The 20,691-nt window shown below is 46.0% G+C and overlaps 1 protein-coding gene across 2 annotated transcripts in view; it reads left to right on the plus strand.

The window, feature by feature from the left end:
• Positions 1-18,960, plus strand: part of LOC120318746 (glucose 1,6-bisphosphate synthase) — a 35,333-nt gene extending 16,373 nt beyond the window's left edge. For both annotated transcript variants that reach the window (XM_039366788.1, XM_039366787.1), the window contains 10 exons: positions 2,390-2,473; positions 5,450-5,643; positions 7,080-7,269; positions 7,402-7,499; positions 8,766-8,946; positions 10,834-10,927; positions 13,121-13,250; positions 14,889-15,078; positions 16,662-16,795; positions 18,263-18,960. In XM_039366788.1, coding sequence (XP_039222722.1) covers positions 2,390-2,473; positions 5,450-5,643; positions 7,080-7,269; positions 7,402-7,499; positions 8,766-8,946; positions 10,834-10,927; positions 13,121-13,250; positions 14,889-15,078; positions 16,662-16,795; positions 18,263-18,365 — 1,398 coding nt within the window. In that variant the 3' untranslated portion in view covers positions 18,366-18,960. The remainder of the gene's footprint in view (positions 1-2,389; positions 2,474-5,449; positions 5,644-7,079; positions 7,270-7,401; positions 7,500-8,765; positions 8,947-10,833; positions 10,928-13,120; positions 13,251-14,888; positions 15,079-16,661; positions 16,796-18,262) is intronic.
• The last annotated feature ends 1,731 nt before the right edge of the window (positions 18,961-20,691 follow it).

Here is a 20,691-nt window from a genome sequence, read left to right on the forward strand (position 1 = left end):
CGACTAATGAAACACTTCAAAGAACTTCCAGGCATTGATTTTCCTAACAGTCATTTATTGTTACAAAATGTCGGCACAGGCATAACGGAGGTTTATGCCAGAATCTGAATTCCTCTTGCTGGTATCTCACTTTTCTTGCAGTCACAAGTCACATCTTCCAATTAGCCCAGAGGGCAGAGATTCCCTTCCCTTCCTTTTCCCGGGCTTCTGTTATTTCCCCTCCCTTTTCTCTGTCATCTGAATTAACTCTAAAAATACCAGACAGTTCTGCATATTTTGTCAAAGCAAGAATATTCAATATTAGCAGTGTTGACATCCCCATTCTGTGACCTTCTGACCAGCAAAGTCAATGTGGAAGCCAGATTTACTTAACGACCTTGTGACTAACTTAAGAAGTGCAGCGATTCGCTGAACAACTGTGGCAAGAAATGGGGCCAAACGCACTTCACAGCTTTTGTAAAAAGGGGGCCAAACTCACTTCACCGCTGTCCTTGCTTAGCAACAGATCTTGGCATGATGTCATGGTTCCGACTAATGAAACACTTCAAAGAACTTCCAGGCATTGTTTATCCTAAAAAGTCTTTAATGGTGAAACAAAGTGTGGGCACAGCATGGTGGAGGCCAAGATCTGAATTCTCCTCCCCTGAGCACATACTATTCAACATAATTCCCTCCACTAATTTGCATCATAAATCAACGTTCTCCAATCAGTTTGAAGGGCAAAGTTACCCTTCCCAGTTCTGTAGCCGGGTGGTTTCTTTTTTTTTTTTTTATTTAAAAGTTTTATAAATTTATTACAATATAACCCCCACCCCCACCCCTTCCCCCTCCCCCACTTCCCAGAGCTGATTACAGGATAAAAAATAAAATAAACAAACATAATCTAACTAACATAAACCAACTATACTATCAAACAAAACCATAACACACTTTAACTCCTTCTCCAAACAAATATTAACAAATTAAATCAAAGATAATAAGACAATTATAACTATTAATAACTATCTAAAATCTACTCAAAAGCAGGATAATACTTTTCAATCTCATATTTCTTCTGAATATAATCAATCCATCTTCTCCAAACCATAATATATTTTTCTTGTGATTGATCCTTCAAATAGGCGGAGATTTTCGCCATTTCTGCTAAATTAGAAACTTTAAGTATCCATTCTTCCAAAGTAGGCAATGAATTTGTCTTCCAGTATTGCCCCACCAATAATCTTGCAGCTGTTACAAGGTTCAACATCAACTTAGCTTCTCTAACATCAAAAAGCCGCCATCGGCGCGGCAAACGCCCCCGGAAGCTCGGGTGGTTTCTTATCTTAACTCATCCCCACATACATTCTTTCTCCTCCCCTCCCAGCATCCTCTAATTTAAAAGTACCACACAACTTATGCAGAGAGTGGCTGCCTCTTCCTATTTTGTCAAAGCAAGAGCACCCAATGTTAGCAGCGTTGACATCGAGCTCAATTGTGGTTGTAAGTCAGGGGCTACTTGTATTGACAATTGATTACAGGTATTTTTCTCTGCGGTCAGATCCATGTCTGCCCGTTGAAAATCTGCATCATTTAAACTTTGCCTGCCTGAGAAGGATACAATTAAGAGAGTGGCTTTCCGAAACAGAACGGTTGGTTAGACATTCATGGAACATTTTTAGACCTTCTTTAGGGCAATGTGGGTTTTTGTGCACCTGGACACACCGTTTCAAAATAACAGCGGGGCTCAGTTACCTCTTTATGTACCTGCCATTTAAAAAGACTTTGTGAGGCATTGTTTACCTTAAAGAATCTTTATTTTGAGTAGCCCAGCATCGGCACTAACATAGTCGGAAGCCAAAATAGTATCAAAACACAATTCCCTCCTCCAATTAACAGTCATAAATCACATTCCCCAATTAGCTTGAAATGCAGGCTTCCCCTCCTGTTCTCCAACCCGCCATTCCTTATCACCTCTTATTTAAAAAGCCCTGAATTCACACACTATCGCAATGTTGTTATGTCTAACTTAACTCCCATCACATCCCTCCTCCTCCCCCAGCATCATCTAACTCTTAAGAGTAAAGCATAAGAGAGAAAAAGGCTGCATCTCCATATGTTGTGAAAGCAAGAACATCCCATGTTAGCAGCGTTGACAGACTTATTTTATTTTTCTAATTTTTAAATAAAATGATTATTTTTTTTTTTAAAAAATGGCTTGCCTCTGAAGCCTTGTAGAAGCAGTACAAGTGCTTGGGAATACCTGGTGTTCCTTCCAGGGATTCGGTCCTGGGTGATTCTGTCACCCACAAGTGATTTTGGACAGCTGATGGACGCCATCCAGGACCTCTGAGGGAGGTGGCAATTTAGCCACATTCAGTATAAAGAAATAAATACACATTTTGCTTTGCAGCCGTATGCGGTCCAGCAGCTCAGGGCCGTCGCAGGGGTGATGATTACCGCTTCCCACAACCGGAAAGAAGACAACGGCTACAAGGTAGGTTCAGCCAATTTGGTAGCTGCCTAATTTGACTAATTGGTTTGCAACTTTTTCCTCTCTCTCTCTCTCTCTCTCTCTCTCTCTCTCTCTCTCTCTCTCTCTCTCTCTCTCTCTCTCTCTCTCTCCCCCTCTCTGTCTCTCTGTCTCTCTGTCTCTCTCTCTCTTGGTCAGGATAGTGAACCTTTTGGGCTCAATGTGTCAAAGGTTTGCAAAATCAGGGGTCCTTGGTGCTCTCGGAGCTTGGTTGTTTTCTGGCAGACGTTTTGTTGCCGAATTAGGTAACATCATCAGTGCTGGAAGGGGGTGGGGTTTGCTCTCTCAACAGCCTAAGCAAGGAATCACCAACACTGAGAGGGCTAGCCACTTGTATATAAACAAAAGGCAAACCCCACTCTCTTCTAGCACTGAGGATGGTACCTAGATTGGTAATGAAACGTCTGTAAGAAAACAACCAAACTCAGAGGGCACTGAGGACCCCAGTCCTTTTCCTCTCCTCCTCCTCCTCCTCCTCCTCCTCCTCCTCCTCCTCCTCCTCCTCCTCCTCCTCCTCCTCCTCCTCCTCCTCCTCCTCCCTTCTAGCATTGATGATGTTCCCTAGTTGGGTAATGAAATGTCTGCAAGAAACAGCCAAGCACAGAGAGCACCAAGGACCCCACAGTCCTTCCTTCCTTCCTTCCTTCCTTCCTTCCTTCCTTCCTTCCTTCCTTCCTTCCTTCCTTCCTTCCTTCCTTCCTCCTCCTCCTCCTCCTCCTCCTCCTCCTCCTCCTCCTCCTCCTCTACTCCCTTCTAATACTGATGATGTTCCCTAGGTAGGCAATGAAACATCTGCAAGAAAACCACCAAGCTCAGAGAGCACCAAGGACCCCACAGTCGTCGCCGTCCTCCTCCTCCTCCTCCTCCTCTCCCACAAACCCTACTCCCTTCTAGTAGTGATGATGTTCCCTAGTTAGGTATTGAAATGTCTGCAACAAAACAACCAAACTCAAAGAGCACCAAGGACCCCAGAATCCCCCTTCCCCTCCTCTTCTTCCCCCTCCTCCCTCTCCTCCTCCTCCTTCCAAGAAAACCACCAAGCTTGGAGAACATCAAGGATCCCATACCACCTCCTCCTCCTCCTCCTCCTCCTCCTCCTCCTCCTCCTCCTCTTTACAAACACCCCTCCCTCCTATCACTGATAATGTCCCCTAGTTGGGTCACGAAACATCTGCAAGAAAACCACCAAGCTTGGAAAGAGTCAAGAATCCCACAGTCGTCATCGTCCTCCTCCTCCTCCAACCCCATCCCCTTCTAGCACTGAAGATGTTACCTTGTTTGGTAATGAAACATCTGCAAGAAAACCACCCATCTCAGAGAGAACCAAGGACCTCTCATTTCCACTCTGAGCTACAAATATTCCCCTTTATTAGTTTGGAACACGTCTAACTTGACTCTGCTGGCCCATTACACCCTCCCCAATGAAAGAAGAAACAATTCTCTCTCTTTTTCCTCCTCCTGCCACCACGAAGGCGGCACTTGGCAACTACGCCGAGGCCGGGCTCGAAACGTAGGCCTGGGCCTTGACTTCAGCCCTCGCGCCACTACTGCCCCTCAAAAAAGCTGCCTTCTGCCGTTTCCCAGGGTGCAGTGGCCTCTGTGGGCCCAGCCCTCCCTAGGCTTTGCCACAGGCTGCTGGCCATTAGGTGGTGTTCTCGGTTGATAACGCTCCTGCAGCCCACCTGAGACTGCTCCGGGTCGCACGTGGCCTTCATTTTCAAAGCAGCTTTGGAGGATGCTCTTCCGGGGCCTCCACAGCCTCTGCACATTGCGCACAAGCGCACCCCGTTCTCGCACAATTTCTGGAGGCTCCGTTGAGCACGCGAGTGCACGGTCCGTTCATGGGATCTCCGGAGGATCCCGAGGTTGTGCGGTAGAGCAGGGCTTTTCAACCTTTTCGCCCATTGTGCCACTTTTAGGATATGGCAACATCCGAGTACCACCCGTCGCCTAGCAAGGTGTCAAAACCTGGATGACCAAAAAATAAAAATAAAAAATGAAAAAAGTGATGAAGTACAGGTAGTCCTCGACTTACAACAGTTCGCTTAGTGACTGTTCGAAGTTACAGTGGCACTGAAAAAAGTGCCCCCCCCCAGCCACAGCCGAGCAAGACACCTGCCTGCCCACCCGGTGGCGCTCTTCCTCCTGTCCGAGGTTTTCATTGTTGTGAGCATTTCTGTTGAGGATTGTCAGCTGGGGTGGGGTGGGGGGTGTTTGGTTTTTATTCCCCCCCCCTCTGCTGGGTGGTTGCAGCAGGTTTTGGTCACTTCCCATGACCCTGGGACACTGTGACTGTCATAAATATGAATCGGTTGCCAAGCCTCTGAATGTAAATCACAAGACCCTGGAGAGGCTGCAACATTCCAGCTGATCGGCGCTTCTTCGGGGCTCAGCAGAAGTGCCAGGATCAGCGCCAAGCTCCAGCTGATTGGTGCTTCTTCTGGGCTCAGCAGAAGCACCAGGATCAGCGCCGAGCTCCAGCTGGATCCTGGTGCTGATCCTGGTGTTTCCACTGAGCCCTGACAGCCCCGAAGAAGCTCCGATCAGCTGGAAAGTGGCACTGATCCTGGCGCTTCCGCTGAGCCCTGACAGCCTTGCAGCTCCAGCCGTCTCTCACTCAGGCTTGTGCGGTGCTGCCCCCGGTTCAGCTCATTCCCCTCCCCTTCTACCCCTTTTCTAGGATGGTCACGTACCACCTGCCAGGGGCCAATGTACCACAGGTGGTAGCCGTACCACTGGTTGAAAAACCCTGCGGTACAACACGCCCCATTCTTGCACGGCTTCCACAGCCTCCCAAAATTATACCAGGACAGGGCTTGTTTTCTAGAATAGCTGTCTTTCGACGTCGTAAGTCGTACGTAGAGGACTACCCGTGTACCTCTGAACCCACGGCTTGACTGTGGAACGAATTCTTCCCTTTCCCAAACTCTTTTAACGCAGGTCTACTGGGAAAACGGCGCCCAGATCACCTCCCCGCACGACAAGGAGATCCTAAAGTGCATCGAAGAGTGCGTCGAGCCGTGGAACGACTCCTGGAACGAAAACCTGGTGGACTGCAGCCCCCTGACTCGAGATCCCCTGCAGAAAATCTGTGCAAGCTACATGGAGGATCTGAAAAAGATCTGCTACCACCGGTAAGCCAGGCGATCCTGTCGGTGGGTGCTCCTGTCAACCCAATTCCCACATTTTGAACAGGAGAAACACAGTCTCCAGAGAAGAAAGCTGCATTTACCTGCAGTGGTGGATACCAAGATTAGGTAATATTTAAAGTCACTGTATGATTTGATGACACTTCCCACCACGAGATAACTGATGTGTCAATGCCGCTAATAATAGTAGTAGTAGTAGTAGTAGTAGTAGTAATAATAATAATAATAATAATAATAGAAATAGAAATAGAAAGACTGTGGCAAAAGCAAGCAAGGGTAGTACCAATAGTCATAGGCTCCTTGGGTGCAATCCCAAAACAACTGGAGCACCACTTGAACACCATTGGCATTGACAAATTCGCTATTAGTCAATTGCAAAAGGCAGCCTTACTAGGAACTGCTTCCATCCTGCGACGATATCTGTAATACCATCAAACATCCACATCTGCCTATCCAGGTCCTGGGTAAGGACTTTGATAGGTAGACAAAATGCCAAATCCAGTCTGAACATCTGGCTGACTGTGCAATGATCCATAATAATAATAATAATAATGATGATGATGATAAAGTTGGAAGGGACCTTGGAGGTCATCTAGCCAACCCCCTGCTCAGGCAGGAAACCCTATACCATTTCGGACAGATTGCTGTCCAGTCTCTTCTTAAAGACTTCCAGTGTTGGAGATATTCACTGCTTCTGGAGGCAGGTGGTTCCACTGGTTAATGGTTCTCACTGTCAGGAAGTTTCTCCTTAGACTGCTATCCTGTCCCCCCTCGTCCTTCTGTTCGTTAAACTAGACCTACCCAATTCCAGCAACCGTTCCTGATATGTTTTAGCCTCCAGTCCCCTGATCATCTTTGTTGCTCTTCTCTGCACTCTTTCTAGAGTCTCAACATCTTTTTTACATCGTGGTGATCAAAACTGGATGCTAACATTGGATGTTCTTGCTTTGACAACATATGAAGATGCAGCCATTTTCCTCCTTATGTTTTACTCTTAGCGTTAGAGTTAGATTTAGATCAGTGTTTCTCAACCTTGACCATTTTAAAGCATGTGGACTTCAACTCCCAGAATTCCACAGCCAGCAATGCCTTAAAATGGTCAAGGTTGAGAAACACTGATTTAGATGATGCCGGGGGAGGGAGGAACAGTGCATGAGAGTTTAGCTAGACATAACAATGCTGAGCCTAGTGTGAGAACCAAGGTTATTGAAATAAGAGATGATAAGAAATGGCAGTTGAACTGGAGGGGAAAGCCTGCATTTCAAACTAATTGGAGAACGGGATTTATGACCGTTAATTGGAGGAAGGAATTGTGCTTTGATACTATGTGCTCCTCGGCTGCCAAGTTTCATGCAAATTCTCTCCTCTGGACAGCACCAGCTGCCCTTTCAGGCTTTCTTTCTGCCTTTTTTCCATGACAGAGAGACGAACGCAAAGACCCCCTTGAAATTTGTGCACAGCTCTTTCCACGGGGTGGGACACGACTACGTGCAGCTGGCTTTCCAGGCCTTTGGCTTCCAGCCCCCCATCCCAGTCCCCGAACAAAAAGATCCGGATCCAGACTTTTCCACAGTCAAATGTCCCAACCCCGAAGAAGGAGAATCGGTGTTGGTAGGTTTTTGCCTTCGCGGCACTTCTGTGAGCTACAGGAAGTGTGTGTGTGTGTGGGGGGGGTTGTCTTCTCCAAGTAGATCAGCTGGGAACAACGCTCCGATCGGCTCTTTTGCGTGGATATCCTTCCAGGAACTGTCTTTGCGGCTGGCGGAGAAAGAGGAAGCACGAGTGATCGTGGCTACGGATCCTGATGCAGACAGGCTAGCGGTGGCCGAACGACAGGAAAAGTGAGTGGCTGGAGGTGCCTGTGTTTTTTGGGAGGGGGGTAATAGATTTTATTAGTTTTTATAGGGTTGGGGATAAGGTGGGGTCAGGATTAGGGTTGGGATATGGGTTAGGTCAGGGGTAGGCAACCTTGGCTCTTTTATGACTTGTGGACTTCAACTCCCAGAATTCCTGTGCCAGCATGGGGGAACTATGGCCCCTTCATGACTCCTGGACTTCAACTCCCAGAATTCCTGAGCCAACATGGGGGAAACTTTGGCCCCTTCATGACTCATGGACTTCAACTGCCAGAATTCCTGAGCCAGCATGGGGGAAACTTTGGCCCCTTCATGACTAGTGGACTTCAACTCCCAGAATTCCTGGGCCAGCATGGGGGAACTATGGCCCCTTCATGACTTATGGACTTCAACTCCCAGAATTCCTCAGCCAGCATGGGGGAAACTTTGACCCCTTCATGACTCGTGGACCAACTCCCAGAATTCCTGAGCCAACATGGGGGGAACTATGGCCCCTTCATGACTCACGGACTTCAACTCCCAGAATTCCTGAGCCAGCGTGGCTCAGCTTGGAAACCTCTCCCTTTCCCCTCAGCATGGCTGGCTCAGGAATTCTGGGAATTGAAGTCCACGAGTCATAAAAGAGCCAAGATTGCCTACCCGTGGTGTATGGTTGGGGTTGGGATTAGGGTTAGGGTTCGGGTTTTTCCAAATAACATTTTCAATATTTAGCAAACAGCATAATGTCTGGGTACGTGTATTTAACTAACAATAATAGATATAGTTAATTATCATAAACAATATATCAATGAATCACTCAATAGCCTTCTTTTTGCTAATATATATTCCAAGTGACATATCACGTTCCTTTCTCTCTGACTCGTTTTTCTAGCCATTGATAGAAATTATCCCATGTTCTAAAGTACACTGAGTCTTCTTTCTCTTTAATCTTTAAAGTCAATCTGTCCATTTCTGCACACTCTAGGATTTTCTTCATTAGTACTTCTTCCGTTGGTAAGTTTTCATTTTTCCAATGTTGGGCAAATACCATTCCTGCTGCCGTGAATACGTGTAGTATTAGAAACCTGCAATCTTTCTCATAATTCGCTCCTATTATTCCTAACCAAAAAATAACTCTGGTTGAAAGCCTATTGGGTTTTTTTAGTCATTTTCTCCGACCATAAATGTGTTTTAACTCAAAATCTTTTGAGGTGCCTGCGGTTTGACCTGTAACCTGATGAAACTTCTAATGTTGTCTCTTTTCTTCCTCAGTGGGCGATGGAAAGTCTTCACCGGAAACGAGCTGGCCGCTTTGTTTGGCTGGTGGATGTTTACTTGTTGGAAGGAAAATTCTCCCGAGGAAGCCGACGTGAGGGACGTTTACATGCTGGCCACCACCGTCTCCTCCAAAATCCTGCAGGCCATCGCTCTGAAGGAAGGGTTTCATTTTGAAGTGAGTGGGGTCCGGGGTCTCCTCTTGGGCGTCATGCTCCAAGTCTTAACCTTTTTGAACGAATCGCCCCCTTGAGCCAATGAGGAAGTTGTTGTCATCGCCCCACCTCCCCCAACATAACCTCTCAGTCACAACATAGGAAACAATTCTTCCATTTATGCAAACACTTTTTTTTTGTTTTCTTTAAAATTGTCATCAGGACGTATCGATGCAAATAATTTATTTCCAGTCTTTTCCCCATATCTCCCATATTTTGGCCAGTGGCGCGCCACTGTATGGGTAGAGGCTGCTGCGCAACGCGCATGAAGGTAAGCGATGCGTCTTCACATATGTACTGAAGCTAGCTGGAGGAACATTGGAAAACACAATTCAATCCACTAAGAGCGAGCGATCTGATGTTTTTGTACGACAGATAGGCAGCGATTCACTGTACGAAAAAGTCTCAAAACTGTCCCCCAAAACCTCCCACTCCATCGCCCCCATATCGCCCCCTTTTTGTTCCATCCCCCCTCCGAAAAACGATATCGCCCAGGTTAAGAAACACTGCTCCAAGTGGCCTTGGGGCCTCCAAGAGGGAAGCCTCAAGATGTTTTGAGGAGGGTCACTCAATCCTGATCATTGGTCACCCTTAGTACTGCCATGACAGTCAGGTTTGTAGCATCGGAACGCTGTTGGGTTGGAAGAAGAGCAAAAAAGATGATTAGGGGACTGGAGGCTAAAACATGAGGAACGGTTGCTGGAATTGGGTATGTCTAGTTTAATGAAGAGAAGGATGAGGGGGGACATGAGAGCAGTCTTCCAGTATCTTAGGGACTGCCCCAAAGAAGAGGGAGTCAAGCTATTCTCCAAAGCCCCTGAAGGCAGGACAAGAAGCAACGGATGGAAACTGATCAAGGAGAGAAGCAACTTAGAACTAAGGAGAAACTTCCTTACAGTTAGAACAATTAGCCAGTGGAACCACCTGCCTCCAGAAGCAGTGAATGCTCCAGCACTGGAAGTTTTATAGAAGAGACTGGACAGACATTTTTCTGAAATGGTGTAGGGTTCCTGCCTGAGCAGGGGGTTGGACTCGATGACCTCCAAGGTCCCTTCCAACTTTATTATTATTATTATTATTATGGATCATCGCACAGTCAGCCAGATATTCAGACTGGATTTGGCATTTTGTCTACCTATTGAGTCCTTACCCAGGACCTGGGATAGGCAGATGTGGATGTTTGATGGTATTACAGATATCGCCGCAGGATGGAAGCAGTTCCTAATAAGGCCGCCTTTTGCAATTGACTAATAGCGAATTTGTCAATGCCAATGTGTTCAAGTGGTGCTCCAGTTGTTTTGGGATTGCACCCAAGGAGCCTATTACTATTGGTACTACCTTTGCTTGCTTTTGCCACAGTCTTTCTATTTCTATTTGTAGGTCTTTGTATTTTGTTATCTTCTCCAGTTCTTTCTCGTCTATTCTGCTGTCTCCAGGCACTGAGACAGCAGAATAGACAAGAAAGAACTGGAGAAGATATTATTATTATTATTATTATTATTATTATTATTATTATTATTATTAAAGGCTTGAACAGCGACATCACCGTTGCCTGGAGCAGCCTAATTGGGGGCTCCTTTCACGTCCCCATTAAGTTGCCCATCAAAGCGTTATGAGCCTGCCTGCTCACGGTCACTGTCTCTCTTAGCAATGGAAATTTTGGTCATAAGTCAAGGACCACCTGTATTTGTTAGGAGGCCTGGCTGGACTCAATGGGATTTAAGTCAAGACATCCAGAGGTTTAAGGTTGCATCTGCTGTGCAAGGCCTGGTGGACCGAATCCCTCGCAGCTGCGGGTGGGCTACCCCTGTGCGATCTTCTGAAAGAAGCCTCCCCCTGTCTCGTTTCAGGAGACCCTCCCCGGCTTCAAATGGATCGGCAGCAGGGTTAAGGATCTGGTGGACAGCGGCAAAGAAGTCCTTTTCGCCTTCGAGGAATCCATCGGTAAGCATTGGCCTGTCGCGGCGGCGGCCTCATCGTATTCCAGAGCAAATACTTAACGAGATTTCTCCCGGTGTTTTGAATCTCAAACTAGAAACCTTTTGGAAGGAGCTGTTAGCAGCGTTTCCTTCTTCACTGAAGTTGGTGTAATTTTAATATCCCGCATTTTTTCCCGGTTTGGTCATTGTGTGCTTTGAGGAAAGTCTGGCAGTAGACAGTCCCCTCTTGAGAAATTTGTCTGGCTGTGGAATTCTGGGAGTTGAAGTCCACATGCCTTAAAATTGTCAAGGTTGAGAAACACTGGATTATCGGGTGGGGTGGGTAGTTATTTCATTCATTCATTCATTCATTCATTCATTCATTCATTCATTCATTCATTCATTCACATTTGATTTCTACATTGCCTGTCTCATCTAAATGTCTCTGGGATGTTGGTTTACAGCAACATAAAAAAAAAAAACCTATATAAATAGGTGAATAAAAGCGTAGCTTAAAAAAGAGAGTTAAATACAAGTTAAAACTTACAAGTACAAGTCAGACTCTAGAAAGAGTACAGAGAAGAGCAACAAAGATGATTAGGGGACTGGAGGCTAAAACATATAAGGAACGGTTGCTAGAATTGGGTATTTCTAGTTTAATGAAGAGAAGGACGAGGGGGGACAGGATAGCAGTCTTCCAGTATCTCAGGGGCTGCCCCAAAGAAGAGGGAGTCAAGCCATTCTCCAAAGCGTCTGAAGGCAGGACAAGAAGCAACGGATGGAAACTCATCAAGGAGAGAAGCAACCTAGAACTAAGGAGAAACTTCCTGACAGTGAGAACAATTAATTAATGGAAGGACTTGATGGAAGAGAATCAAGATCACGTGAAGTGTTAATACCACTTTAAAAGGCCTTGGTAAGGCCACACTTGGAATACTGCATCCAATTTTGGTCACCATGATGTAAAAAAGATGTTGGGACTCTAGAAAGAGTGCAGAGAAGAGCAACAAAGATGATCAGGGGACTGGAGGCTAAAACATATAAGGAACAGTTGCTGGAATTGGGTATTTCTAGTTTAATGAAGAGAAGGACGAGGGGGGACATGATAGCAGTCTTCCAATATCTCAGGGGTTGCCCCAAAGAAGAGGCAGTCAAGCTATTCTCCAAAGCGCCTGAAGGCAGGATAAGAAGCAACGGATGGAAACTCATCAAGGAGAGAAGCAACCTAGAACTAAGGAGAAACTTCCTGACAGTCCAGATTATTTCTAAAGCCCTGCACAGTTCTACTCACTAAGCAGACAGCAATTTTTAAGTTGGGATGTGCACAATTTTGTGGTGGCTGTCAGCACTGAGCATAATGTTACACCGCATGTATAATTTCCCAAGTCGCCAGGAGTCAGTTACGCATGAGTTGGGCCGATGTATAAATTTGTTCAATCATCAGCAAATAAACAAATAACGTTCTCCTGAACGCTCAGTGACTCCTTCGGATATCTTTCGATTAACATTATTCCACCTTGACAGAATCCTCGGAAAAGTCTTGTCTCTTTTCACCTTGTCCCTGGTTTGGGATGACATCTCAGCCAGAAAGTGTGAAAAGGCAGGCTTCTCATTGATTTATTTACTTATTTATTCCATTTCTATCGCCTCCCGACTCTGGGCTTCTTAGTAAAATCGGTAACAATAAAAGCTAGGGAAATGATCCCAGAATTTTGCCATGACGTGGTCGCCACGGACGTTTGGTAGGCGAGCTCCGTCTTCTGCGTTCGATTTCGCACCGCTGGGGGATCCTGGAAAGCGAGTTCCGGTTTGCCAAAAATGATCCCAGAATTTTGCTATTCCTTTTATTTATTCATTTATTTATTTATTTATGAGACTTATATACCGCTTTAAGTGCAAGCACTCTCTAAGCGGTGTACACCAGTAAGCAATGTATATATATATTTACATTGCCCCCCAACAATCTGGGTCCTCATTTTACCTACCTCGGAAGGATGGAAGGCTGAGTCAACCTTGAGCCGGTGAGATTTGAACCGCTGACCTGCTGAACACAGTCAGCTAAAGTGGCCTGCAGTACTGCACTCTTAACTGCTGCGCCACCTCAGCTCAGCTTTTTTTTTTTAGCCAGTGCTCGTTTACAGGGTTTGATTTTTCAAGCTTGAGCGCGGCTCTAATCGACAAACTGCTGTCCCTTGAACCGGATGTGTTTGGTTTTCAGGCTTCATGTGCGGCACTTCCGTGCTGGACAAAGATGGCGTCAGCGCGGCTGTGGTCATAGCAGAAATGGCTGCCTGGCTGGACACCAAGGGCCAAACGCTGGCCCGTCAGCTAACGGAGATCTATAAAACGTAAGTCCTTGGCTGTCCCGGATTCAAGACACGCAAATGGCAGCAGAGGGAACTTTTTTGGGTTGCATAAGCGGAACACATGTTCACATAGGCACGCTGCTGTTCTTTGGCAGCTGCCAAGAGATTCGGCCTAGGGAGATGGCCTACTCAGAAAAAAATGCAGAGTGGACCAGCTTGGAATAGATCCAAATGGATCCAAAGTCCCAAAGGTGTTCTCCCCCCCCCCAAAAAAAAAGGTAACTGGACTTCCTTGGATGCTTGGGGGGGAAAAATTGAAGGAAAAACCAAGAAAGTTCCAGTTGCCTTTAAAAAAAAAAAAAAAAAGCACCTTTGGGACAGTCATGACCCAGATGATTGAGACTCTCCATAGACAATAGATAGAATAACAGAATAACAGAGTTGGAAGGGACCTCAGAGGTCTTCTAGTCCAACCCCCTGCTCAGGTAGGAAGCCTTCTACCTTTTCAGACAAATGGCTGTCCAGTCTCTTCTTAAAAACCCTCCCGTGATGGAGCACCCACAACTCGTCAGGGAGAGATTCAGCCTGGAAATAAGGAGAAATTTCCTGGCAGTGAGAACAATCAACCAATGGAACAGAAATTGCTTTCAGATGTTGTGGGAGCTTCATCACTGGAGGCTTTCAAGATGGTCTAGGGTCTCCTGCTTGGGGAAGGGGCTGGACTAGATGGTCCCTTCCAACTATTCTATTCTATTCTATTCTATTCTATTCTATTCTATTCTATTCTATTCTATTCTATTCTATTCTATTCTATTCTATTCTATTCCTATATCTTCTACTCTACTCTACTCTATTTTCTGTTCTATTCTATCCTATCCTGTCCTATCCTATCCTATTCTATTCTATTCTATTCTATTTTCGTCACTATCCCCATATATTCTATTCTATTCTATTCTATTCTATTCTATTCTATTCTATTCTATTCTGTATTCTATTCTATTCCTATATCTTCTACTCTACTCTACTCTACTCCAGTCTACTCAACTCAACTCTCCTCTACCTATTCTATTCTGTTCTATTCTATTCTATTCTATTTTCGTCACTATCCCCATATATTCTATTCTATTCTATTCTATTCTATTCTATTCTATTCTATTCTATTCTATTCTATTCTATTCTATTCTATTCCTATATCTTCTACTCTACTCTACTCTACTCTACTCTATTCTATTCTATTCTATTCTATTCCTATATCTTCTACTCTACTCTACTCTACTCTATTTTCTGTTCTATTCTATCCTATCCTGTCCTATCCTATCCTATCCTATCCTATTCTATTCTATTCTATTCTATTCTATTTTCGTCACTATCCCCATATATTCTATTCTATTCTATTCTATTCTATTCTATTCTATTCTATTCTGTATTCTATTCTATTCCTATATCTTCTACTCTACTCTACACTACTCTACTCCAGTCTACTCAACTCAACTCTCCTCTACCTATTCTATTCTGTTCTATTCTATTCTATTCTATTTTCGTCACTATCCCCATATATTCTATTCTATTCTATTCTGTTCTATTCTATTCTATTCTATTCTATTCTATTCTCTCCCTTGATTAATTGTTCTCACTGTCACTTTTTTTTTTTTAAGCCGTTTCTGTTCTGTCTTCTCCTAGGTATGGCTACCACATTTCAAAAACCTCCTACTTCCTGTGTTATGATCCCCCTACAATCAAAAGGATATTTGAAAGGCTCCGAAACTTCGATATGCCTGATTCGTACCCAACCTCTTGTGGCACTTATAGTATTCTCCATGTCCGGGATGTCACCACCGGCTACGACAGCAGCCAGTTAAAGAAAAAATCGGTAAGTTGTGTTCTGCCTTAGGCATAAAAGCCAGCTGGGTGACTTTGGGCCAATCACCAGGAGATGGTGAATTCCAGTCCTGGAGTAGGAAAAATGCCAGCTGGTTGACTTTGGGCCAATCACCTGGAGACGGTGAGTTCTAGTCCTGCCTTAGGCACAAAAGCCAGCTGGGTGACTTTGGGCCAATCCCTGGGAAACTGGGAGTTCTAGTTCCACCTTAGGCACGAAAGCCAGCTGGGTCCAACCCTGGCTCCAACTCACCTCTGTCGATGTTGCTAACATCGGATGTTTTTGCTTTAAGAACAGTTGGAGATGCAACCATTTTCTTCTTATGTTTTACTCTTAGAGTTAGACTTAGAGTTAGATGATGGGGGGGGAGGAATGTGCACGAGAGTTCAGCTAGAGATAACAATGCTGAACCTAGTGTGAGAACCAAGGTTATTGAAATAAGAGATGATAAGAATTCGCTGGGCTGGAGAACTGGAGGGGAAGCCTGCATTTCAAGCTAATGGGGGGATGTGATTTATGATTGCTAATTGGAGGAGGGAATTGTGCTTGGATACTTTGTGCTCAGGGGAGGGGAATTCAGATTTTAGCTTCGACTATGTTAGTGCCGAGGCTATGCTTCTCAAAATAAAGCAAACAATGCCTCGAAGTTCTTTGAAGAGTTTCATCTGTCAGGAACCAGGACAACCTCGTTGACCGGTTGTTGTGGGGGAAATAAGAGGGGTGTGTGTGTTGGATATGTTCCCCACCTTGTAAAAGGTAACACAGGTGGGATAAAAATAAATAAATACGTTTCCCCCCACAGCCCCCGTCCCCCATTCTGTTTAGATTTTAGACCTCCGTGCAGGCCAAGAAGGGAATCGTTATTTTTTTATTATTATTATTATTTTAACAAGACAAAACAGAACAAAGCAAAACATAACAGACACACACACACAATATATACTCCTCCTTTTTTTTTACAGCAATTATGTAAAGGTAATCTAATATTTACATTTCCCCCTTATTCTTCTTTAGAATATTTGTCCTTATAGCCCCATTATTTTTTATTTACATTTTTCTTCCTTCATGTTCTACTTCTTACTAAGAATAATTCATATTATTATTATAATTATTATACACATATTTTCACTTTTGACCTTTCCATGTTGATTCTCCTCTATTATTTCTAGTCTCCAACCAGACATACACCTTGTTCCATACTATATAATACTCTCTGTCTTCCTTTTCTTTTATCTCTTTTGTTCATTAGTCCATCTCAGCACAGTCCAGGATTTTTCTTATTACTCCTTCCTCTGATGGTATATTCTCATTTTTCCAGCACTGTGCATATGCTATTCTTGCTGCCGTTATTATAGGTAAAATTAAGTACCATATTTCTTTACTAGATTTTCTATTTAAAATACCCAACAAGTATTCCAGTCTATGGGTTGGTCTATTATTTCTTGGATCCATTTTCTTATTGTAGACCAGTATTTTTTTGCAACTGGGCATGTCCACCATAGATGATAACATGTGGAATCGTTATTTTTTGGGGAGAGGAGTTGTGATTCCCGTTGCTTTTCCTTTCTCGCCAGGTGTTGCCCATCAGCAAAAACAGCCAGATGGTCACCTTCACCTTCCAAAATGGCTGCGTGGCCACCCTGCGGACCAGCGGGACCGAACCCAAGATTAAGTACTACGCCGAGATGTGTGCGCCGCCAGGCCAGAGGTGGGGAACACTCTTTGCTGTCCACCGAGCCTGATTCCCGGAAGGCTTTAGCCAAGTTGTGTGTGTCTCTGTGCATGTGTGTGAGATGTAGAGGGAAGAGGGAATGACCTTGAAGGACAGGAGGAAGTCCCACCCGCAAAGCAGCGGTCAGAGAAATGGGGCTGGAACCTTGGCTTGGAAAGTAATGTGGACAAGACATGCTCAGTTGATAGGAAATTAAGGTGAGGGAGAGTGGGGAAGCCCACTAGGAGGTGCAAGAGGCTGTTACTATAGCTTTACAACAAACGTAGTCCTGATCTTTGCAGTTTTGTAGTCTAGCCTTCCTTGTAGGGTGATGGTTTTTATTTTTGACTTTGGAAGGACCTTCCTCCTTAGATGCACAGGGCAGCCTACGTTGGCTTTCCCCCCCTCTAGCATCCCTGTATCTCAATGACAAGGTAATGGAAGGTGGTGGGGGAGCCTATTGGTGGCTAGAGCCGTCGTCTTCTTCTTCTTCCTCCTTCTCCTCCTCCTCCTCCTCTTCTTCTTCCTCTCCTCCTCCTTCTCCTCCTCCTCCTCCTCCTCCTCCTTCTTCTCCTCCTCCTCCTCCTCCTCTTCTTCTTCTTCTTCCTCTCCTCCTCCTCCTCCTCCTCTTCTTCTTCTTCTTCTTCTTCTTCTTCTTCTTCTTCCTCCTCCTCCTTCTTCTTCTTCTTCCTCTCCTCCTCCTCTTCTTCTTCTTCTTCTTCCTCCTCCTCCTTCGCCGCCTCCTCCTCCTCTTCTTCTTCCTCCTCCTCCTCCTCTTCTTCTTCTTCTTCTTCTTCTTCTTCTTCTTCTTCTTCTTCTTCTTCTTCTTCTTCTTCTTCTTCTTCTTCTTCTTCTTCTTCCTCCTCCTCCTCCTCCTCCTCCAAACCCCTTTCCCTTCTAGCCCTGATGATGTTCCCTAGTTGGGTCATGAAACGTCTGCAAGAAGACAGCCAAGATGAGAGAGCATCAAGGACCCCACAGTCCTTCCTTCTCCTCCTCCCCTTCTCCTTCATCTCCACTTGCACACCCCTCTCCCTTCTGGAACTGATGATGTTCCCTAGTTGGGTCATGAAACGTCTGCAAGGAATCCGACCAGTTCAGAGGGCAAAAAGAACCCAAAGTCGTCCTCCTCCTCCTCCTCCTCCTCCTCCTCTCCACAAACTCCACTCCCTTCTAGCACCGATGAGGTTATCTACGATAGTTGAGTAATAAAATGTCTGCAAGGAAAACAGCCAGGCTCAGGGGTCACCAGGCACCCCGCAGTTCAACCCTGTCTCCTACTCTTTCCCGTTGCCCAGCTGACAGCCCTGTCCTCCCCCGTCTTTCCCCCCCTCCCAACGTGACAACCAAGACTTTGCCCCTGAGGAGCAGCCCTTGGGCTGCCCCCTTACGTTGCGGTTTTAGGACAGACCTTCCCATTCCGACGAGGACGGCTTTCCAACTTCTCTCTCCCCTGCTCTGTAGCGACGTCAGCGTGTTGGAAGAGGACCTGACAAAGCTCATCGGGGCCCTGGTGGAGCAGTTCCTGGAGCCCAGCAAGAACCAACTCACCTGGCGCTGTGTGTAGCCGCCCCCTCCCCACCCCTCGTCGGCGTTCTTCCTCCTCCCGCTGTGTCCTGCGGAATCCGGGAACCGAGCGCCAAGCCTCCTCTCCTTGCATTCATATTCATAGGCGTCTGTGAGTTGTTCGCTGCGCGGAGTGTCTGCCGCGTCCCTTCGCCAGCATCCCGAAGCAGTCACAATGTCGTCAGCTTAGTTGTAACCAAGTAGTATCCTGCTTTGCCTCCGGCCGGAGATGCCCGCAAGAGAGACGGAACCGGTGTGAGGGGGGGGGGTGTCTCTGGCACCAGCTTCCGATGTTGTTCCTGCCCCGCAGCGAAGACCGGCTGTCTAAATATTCTTGGCTCTACCACAGTGTTTCTCAACCTTGACCATTTTAAGGCATGTGGACTTCAACTCCCAGAATTTTAAGGCATGTGGACTTCAACTCCCAGAATTCCACAGCCAGCGTTGCTGGCTGTGGAATTCTGGGAGTTGAAGTCCACATGCCTTAAAATGGTCAAGGTTGAGAAACACTGCAGTCTACAAAGATCCTTCCGGAGCTGGGATAACAGTTAGATTGCGGAAGAATAATTGTGTTAAGTCTAAAAAAAAAAAAAAAATAGGTTCTGCTTCCACATCGTTAGCTAGAGTATCGGTATTATCTTTACTGTGTTATCGAGTCTTAATTTTTTGGCCAGGGTTTCCCCCCCCCCCAGCTCATAATGTAGGATTCAGTAGCCCCAGGGCAGGGGTAGGCCACCTGGGCTCTTTGATGACTCGTGGACTTCAACTCCCAGAATTCCTCAGCCAGCCTGGCTCAGTTTGGAAACCTCTCCCTTTCCCCTCAGCATGGCTGGCTCAGGAATTCTGGGAGTTGAAGTCCATGAGTCATGAAGGGGCCATAGTTCCCTCATCCTGGCTCAGGAATTCTGGGAGTTGAAGTCCACGAGTCATAAAAGAGCCAAGGTGGCCTACCCCTGGCCTATACCCAAACCGGGGGTGGGCAACTATAGTCCTGTGGACTTCAACTCCCAGAATTCCTGTGCCAGCATGGGGGAAACTTTGGCCCCTCATGACTCGTGGACTTCAACTCCCAGGATTCCTGAGCCAGCATGAGGGAAACTTTGGCCCCCTCATAACTCGTGGACTTCAACTCCCAGAATTCCTCAGCCAGCCTGGCTCAGTTTGGAAACCTCTCCCTTTCCCCTCAGCATGGCTGGCTCAGGAATTCTGGGAGTTGAAGTCCATGAGTCATAAAAGAGCCAAGGTGGCCTACCCCTGACCTATACCCAAACCGGGGGTGGGCAACTACAGTCCTGTGGACTTCAACTCCCAGAATTCCTGTGCCAGCATGGGGGAAACTTTGGCCCCTCATGACTCGAGGACTTCAACTCCCAGAATTCCTCAGCCAGCATAAGGGAACTATGGCCCCTTCATGACTTGTGGACTTCAAATCCCAGGATTCCTGAGCCAGCATGAGGGAAACTTTGGCCCCTTCAGGACTTGTGGACTTCAACTCCCAGAATTCCTGAGCCAGCATGACTCAGCTTGGAAACCTCTCCCTTTCCCCTCAGCGTGACTGGCTGAGGAATTCTGGGAGTTGAAGTCCACGAGCCTTAAAGTGGCCAAGTTTGAAGACCCCTGATCTAGATAAGTGTTTCCCAAACTTGACAATTTTAAGGCATGTGGACTTCAACTCCCAGAATTCCACAGCCAGTGTTGCTGGCTGTGGAATTTTGGGAGTTGAAGTCCACATGCCTTAAAATTGTCAAGTTTGGGAACATTATTAGATGATGTCCCAGGGAACTGCTCTTTACTGTATTAAAATCCTTGCAGTCCCAGAAAAAGGAAGACAAGCCTTTGGGGGCACCTACGGGGAAAGCACTTGAAGGGACCTGAAGAACTACCTGGAACCCATTAAGCTTCTTTATCTAACCTAGGCAGATTTTTATCCCCCTTTCTGAATAAATCATTTTATTCTTCGAAAATCGAAGTGTTTCACTCTAGGCCATGGTTAGGCAACCCTGGGCTCTTTTATGACTCGTGGCTTTTCAACTCCGAATTCCCTCACCAGCCATTGTGAGGGAAAGGACCCCCTTTCTGAGATAAATCATTTATTCTTCGAAATCGGAAGTGTTCACTCTAGGCCATGGTTAGGCAACCTGGGCTCTTTTATGACTCGTGGACTTCAACTCCCAGAATTCCTCAGCCAGCCATGCTGAGGGGAAAGGGAGAGGTTTCCAAGCTGAACCATGCTGGCTCAGGAATTCTGGGAGTTGAAGTCCACCAGTCATGAAGGGGCCAAAGTTTCCCTCATGCTGGCTCAGGAATTCTGGGAGTTGAAGTCTGCG

Source organism: Crotalus tigris, unplaced genomic scaffold, assembly GCF_016545835.1.
Source record: "Crotalus tigris isolate CLP2741 ecotype Arizona unplaced genomic scaffold, ASM1654583v1 scf7180000020356.207472, whole genome shotgun sequence".
Lineage (NCBI taxonomy): Eukaryota > Metazoa > Chordata > Lepidosauria > Squamata > Viperidae > Crotalus > Crotalus tigris.